General features: G+C 34.9%; 1 protein-coding gene across 2 annotated transcripts; it reads right to left on the bottom strand.

Annotated features, from left to right (window-relative positions):
- Positions 1-387: 387 nt before the first annotated feature.
- Positions 388-5,817, bottom strand: LOC140015633 (protein ILITYHIA-like). Of its 2 annotated transcripts, XM_072068357.1 has the most exons (7): positions 5,639-5,817; positions 4,307-4,442; positions 3,341-3,456; positions 1,915-2,066; positions 1,304-1,352; positions 799-1,158; positions 388-717 (listed from the first exon to the last, which is right to left on the bottom strand). In XM_072068357.1, exons 3-6 carry the CDS (start codon positions 3,408-3,410, stop codon positions 1,064-1,066), a joined length of 366 nt encoding a protein of 121 aa, XP_071924458.1. In that variant the 5' UTR covers positions 3,411-3,456; positions 4,307-4,442; positions 5,639-5,817; the 3' UTR covers positions 388-717; positions 799-1,063. The 2 variants fall into 2 exon arrangements, with proteins under 2 accessions (XP_071924458.1, XP_071924457.1); XM_072068356.1 differs by lacking the exon at positions 3,341-3,456.
- Between the last annotated feature and the right edge of the window lie 664 nt (positions 5,818-6,481).

The raw sequence follows: 6,481 nt of genomic DNA, 5'->3' as shown, positions 1-6,481 counted from the left end.
CCATTTGAATCGGATGGGATCAGGAAAAGCCAAGATATAGAATTTGCTTTCCAATTTCTTCAAAAATCTGATGGAGATGAAAACTACTAGAAAGATGGGAAAAGATTAAACAAAAGCAGATTGATTTTTTTTGCTTTAGGGGTGAGTTCAGCTGTGGAAAAGAAAAAGTGCGAAGAGAGAGAGTGCCATTTGGGGAGAAATCTATTTTCTATCTTTTTCCCTTTTGTAAGTGAAAGCCATTTTACATGCTCATGTTGTGACAACATCAAAATGCACCGCACCTTGAAAATTGTGGAATTAAAGAAAATTATGCTTCATGTTAGCATGTCCAGATTTAACATAAACAATTAGACTACAAAGCGCTGTGATGTGAATAAAGATAGAAACTGAAAAAAATTAAAGAATAGGATACAAACTTGAAAGAGTTCAAAAGTTTGCAAAACACCAAGAAATTGTAGGGCAAGCTCCGAATAGAACAGTAGAACAATACCTTTCGAAAATAAATTGCTATAGCAATAGCTCCTTTCCTACATCTCTATTGTCTTGGCATTCCTCGAATCCTCGTAATATATTTGCCTATATTTGACATATAGTTCCTCACCCCCCTTGAACTTGTCAGCCCTATGCTTTGATTCCAAATTTACGAGTACGTTGCGCGTCTTTTTTACATGGACGGCACGAAACTGGGAATATCGGGTCTCTACCTGATGTATCCGTCTAAGACAATTCAAGAAAATCATCATCAACTAAAAAAAGTTCAAATCATTTAAAAACTTTACAATATCTTTCTTGTTTTACCTGCAGAAGGGCACAAAGTGAGTCGGTGTCTTTGGTTTCGGCTTCCGCATATCTGTCTTTTTCTTGTTCTCAGTCAAACTTTTTTTGTACTTCTAATAAGCGACAAAGGCATCCAAGCAATCACCTTCGAGGATTAATTTTATGTTGCTTTCTCCCTCGGTTACAAGGTGATTATATGCTTGCTCTACAAAGTGGGCCATGGCTCTCAATTTGAGTAGCATCACATCACTAACTGTGGCCTCCTCAAAATCTTTCAGGAAGGTTGTTACCACCCTTCCCCCACTATCTCTAAGAACTCCATACCCCTGTCCTCTATTTTTTGAGGAATCAAACGTGACATCGGTGTTAAGCTTATAAAAACTGCAAGAATAACCATAAAAAACAAAAGGAAAGGAATAACGTTAGTTACCAATTTATCCCCAAATACATCTTTAAAAAAATCAGAAAAAAAAAGAATGGAAAAAATTTGCAAATAAAATAGGAAGGCATAGAAGAAGAAGAATACCCAGTGGGAGGCTTCTCCTAAAGGTCCGAACACAATGAAAAGATGACGGCTGCTAGCAAAAAAAATTAAAAATAAACTCCCCAAGAATAAGGCGAAACATACAAACATAAATCCAATCATAGAAGATATTTACTAGAGAAAGTGATACAAGAGCAGGTTCATTCAATGATATCAAAAACCCAACCTTTTCAACTTAAATATAGTATTATAAAAAGTTAAAATTCTTTTCGGGTGTTTTTAAAAATTTTGAACATTTTTCTCCCTCCCCACTCAATGTCCTGCCCCCCGTCCTTCCTTTCTCCACCAGCCACCTCCATCCTCCTCCCCGCGCCCTTGCCTGCCATCTTCCCCCGACCCAATTTGTACAAAGCCAAGAGAGATGACGTTCTCATGCCTCTTAAGCGCTAATGAAACTCTAAAGTTACTTCTAAATGTCAAATCTTTTGACCCAATTGAGAGAAATTATCCCATTTTAATCATGTCAAACTCTAAGCAAACCCAGATGAAGCAGTAAAGAGTTTGACACAAATAAGAATAGCAAGACTATAGAAGGGACGGGACACCACAAGTCTTTCCACCTGGATAACTGTGTCAATGTTTTTCCATATCACCTGCAGAAAGTGAAGATAACCCATCCTAAGTGCTCCTTTCTCCTTGAGGTCAGAAGCAATACATGAAATCACATCTAGCTGAAAAGCACGTGCAGATCTTGCAACCCAAGAAGTTAAAGAAGACGAACAAGCCATCTGAACCTCTTCATTCCCTGAAAAGAATACATCAGAATATAAGCATGTGTGATCCCCAAAAAGAACACAAATCTGCATGATTTAAAAGTATATCTATCACTAGAATTTTAAGTCAATATTCGAAAGTGAAGTATGAGCTTTTGTTTGCTCATTATATTAGAATTATACAACATAGTTTCTAAGAAGTTGAAAACAACACTTTACAAAAAACAGCAAACTCTTGCGGTAAATTGGTTTTCAGTCAGCCTTATGTGTCCCAGCAAGAACATAGAAAGCTACAGCACATTGCCAACAAATCTAGTGTATAAAGCCCAATAAGAATTTTTTTTGCAACATTTCACCCTCATTTTCGAACTATTTTGAGGAATCAGTGATAAAAAAAAAAAAAGAATTGGTATATTTCAATAGTGCATCTACAATTGTACATAGTTTATCACCTACTATCTACTTTGCCCAAAATAAAAAAGACCTTGGCAAGTGGAATAAATATGATCATCATAGATCATGTTTGCTCACAAAGGCACAAAAGCACCCTCATCGCCAGGCTTTCTACTTACCCTGGAAAATTGCAAGTTGATTTTGATAATTAATACTCCAACCATACAAATGACAAAGATCATTATTCACTGCATATGAGTCAAAACAAAGGAGCCCAGGATGCTTAAAGTTTCGTTCTGCAATATTGATAGAGATAAGTGGCAAAAATCCACTAAGGTTTATAGGAGGCGTGAGAAGGATGTGTCGAATGCCTAAGCATTGATTTGGCATGCTTTTGATGACAACGAACCAACTTGGAAGTTGGTTTGAATCCTATGGAGTGTGTTTTCTGATTTTCACCAGCAGGAGTATTTTAGTAATTTGGTTAGCTGCAAGAATTTTAGATTTATGGAAATTTTTTGTTTAGCAATAATTTTTGGTAATTAGTATTTTAGTATGGGAAATAAGAAAGCTTAGCTTTCTAGCTTTCTACTATAATTCTATTCTAGTTAGAAGTCCTAATTAGGATTGGAGTTGGCTTTGTTCTAGTGTCTATAAATAACCACTTCTCCACAAATAGAAGTCAGATTTTTGTCATTAATAAAATTTTCCTACAGACTCAAGGTCTTTCTTAGGGTTGTGTGATACATCCCAACTTTAGGTGTGATGCCTAAAGATTCCTAGGAGTGATTTCTAAAATTACTAATCAATTTTTCACCTTTTTAAGCATGTTCTCTCATCCTATTCCAAATTGCTATTATAAGTTTGGAGGAAATTCAATGTCTAAGCTTTTCTATAAAGTTGTTATGCCGACCAAGCTTTCGTGCTGCGTCAAATATCCTCATGATTATCCCGCCAAGTCTGATTCTTAAAGAAACCAACATTCAGTTCTGAAGCATTCTTCACATCCATCCCCTTCTTTCAAGATCCCTAAAGCCAAAGAAACTTATCAATAGCTAATCAAATTTCTAAACCATAAATTCTGAATTCTCCAAATGTGCCATTGATTTGCCTTACTGATTACATCAATTATCACGCATTATCAGTTTCTTTGACTTAACAAAGCCCCATAAACAAAAAATAGTAGGGCAAAATACCAAAATAAACCGCGACAATTGATAGAGTACCCTGATTACATCTCATAACTATGGACTGGTTGTGTCAAGAGAAGATCGCCAATAGAAGATCAAGGTCTAAACAGACGTAAGAAAGCTTCTATTTTCTAAATGGAGGAAGAACAACGTTAGCAGCCAACTAGCAATCATGTCTGCAGAATATGATACTCAGAAATCAAAGGCGAGTACTGAAAGTTACGTTATTTGAAAAGAGATACTTTTCTATTATTCCTAAATGCATTCTGCAACCACATTCTACCTTTCTAGATACCCCTCTCACATACATCGTAATATCAAAAATATTGCTACAATTAATGACACAAAAAAATTTCAAATAATCTTTATCCAAAGAATTTTCTTTCCCCTGTTATGCTATCTGCTGCAATGTCCCACTTCTATACCAAAGTATCCAAACAAATAAAAGCATCCACAGATATTCTAGGGATTTCATAATACTGAAATTAATAAAATAAACTATTGCGAATGTTTTTAACAGAACCGAATGCAAATTATCAGAAAGATATTGCAATTCACCATCCAAATAACAAGTGTTCCGATGGTCCAAGTCAGACATGCGCTAGGAAAACGCATTTGCAAAATATATATGATAAATAGCAATTCAATAACCTGCGCTAATGTATATGTCAGATATACGTAAACATCACCTGAATTACTAGGAATATCAGTAAGAAGGAATGGAATTTCACTGCTGAAGATTTGGATTCGGCGTTTAGTGGATGACATGGCGGCAACGGACACAAGTGAGTTCATTGGATTGGCAGCTTCCACTGGAACTGAATCCTGCAAAATTAAGGGTCTATATGGATTAGGTATTTCTCAAAAACTGTATGGTAGCATTGGTATTTCAAAAACTTTAATGTAGCATTGTAAAATTTTAAAATTCTTTTGGGGTGTTTTTAAAAATTTTGAAGATTTCTTCTCCCTCCCCACTCAACATCCTTCGCCCCCCTACCCCGCAATCCTCCCATTCCCTGCTAGCCACCTCCCTCCTCCTCCTCCCGCCCTTGCCCACCATCTTTCCCCGACCCAAGTTGTACAAAGCCAAGAGTGATGACGTTCTCATGCCTCTTAAGCATTAATGAAATTCTCAAGTTACTTCTGAATGTCAAACCTTTTGACACATTGAGAGAAATTATCCCATTTTAATCATGTCAAACTCTAAGCAAACCCAGCCAAAGTAGTAAAGTGTTTGACGCAAATAAGAATAGCAAGACTAGGAGGGACAGGACAACACAAGTCTTCCTACCTGGATAACTGTGTCAATGTTTTTCCATATCACTTGCAGAAAGTGAAGATAAATTAATTCAATAATAAGTAAGTTCTAATCAAGGAGAAAACATTGGAAGTAGTTTATACAAGTGCTCATTGATACAATAATTATTTCATTGATTCAGTAATAAATCAGTTATAATTGCCAAACAAGCGACGACAATCAATTTTTTCTTACCGTGTTGATGGTTAAGGTACGCTGTTAATTACTTTCTTAACCAAGAAATAACTCTAGATACACGCTACCAACAATTTAGAGAAGCCATGTTCTAATTAATAAACTAGAAAATCCCTGTTCTAATCAATAAACATGCTACTAGAGTTTATTTAAATTAGATCATATATTTCCCTAACATGAAACTAATCATGGTAGTTACTACCAATTTAAGATAATTAAACAATTATGGATTTAAATGTCTTAATTGACATTAGATTGTTAGGTTGAATTAAATATCGGATCCTTAATATTCAAACAATAAAACAATCACGAGAAATTAAATAAAAAAAACATACGAATACTAACAAATAAAAGTAACAGATAAAAATAATTAGATCTCACAATTGTAGTTGAACCAAATCCTTTGTTACCCCTTGACTAGAATGAGAAATTAGTTGCTCTCCATTAAGAATAACCCAAGCAATTTTATTGACGAAAGTCGCATAACCGTTTGACAATAAGAAAATAAAAGAAAAAGCGAAGAGGAGACCTCATTGTTTCTTGCTTGATACCCGAGACTAATCAATCACGAACCAAAGTTCTTCTCTTTCAGAAGTAGTAATCACTAGGGATGGCAATAGGGATGGGTGGCCGCAGACACCAGCCTCGCGGGGGGCTAATAGGGTGGGGCAGGGTCAATTTTTTTTCCTGGTTTAGGAACCGGGGGGGGGAGGGGCAGAGGAGTATACCCTCGCCGCATCCCCCACCTTGCCACTCACTAGAAAAAATAAATATATAAATATATATGTATACAATTATATCTATAATATTTAATTTAATTAGTCACAAACGTATGATAATGATATTATTAGTTATATGTATTGTATAATGTATACTAATATATGTAATATAATTGATATTATCAATTATGTTAATAATTATATATCTCTACTAATAGAAATTATTAATTAGTTATACTAAATTTACGAATACATTTATACTAAATTCCTAATTACACTTAATACAGTAACACTTTTTTCTAAAAAAAAAAAAAAAGCACAAGCACAATAATGAATTAGTGATTGTATTTTTCATATCTATATAGTCAGCTGGCCCTACTTCCTATTTTTTTCTCCTAGATTGTAGCTATTAAAAAAAATAAAGAAACATGGCATCTTTTCTACTTGGAAAAAGAAACTACTAAAGACAATATCCTATGTTTACTAATTGAATACTATAACTAATAAAGATAACTTTCAAATCTTCAGTCAAATTCCAAGTCATCCGGACTTGACAGCAGGATTTGGCTGGGCCCACATGGAACTTGCTAAGAGTCATCTATTGAAAATATCTTTATTAAATCACTTTTTACTCTTTTTCTTGACGTATTCCT

Source organism: Coffea arabica, chromosome 10c (assembly GCF_036785885.1).
Source record: "Coffea arabica cultivar ET-39 chromosome 10c, Coffea Arabica ET-39 HiFi, whole genome shotgun sequence".
NCBI lineage: Eukaryota > Viridiplantae > Streptophyta > Magnoliopsida > Gentianales > Rubiaceae > Coffea > Coffea arabica.
The sequence above is the reverse complement of the archived record's forward strand: the minus strand, read 5'-3'. Positions and strand labels throughout refer to the sequence as shown.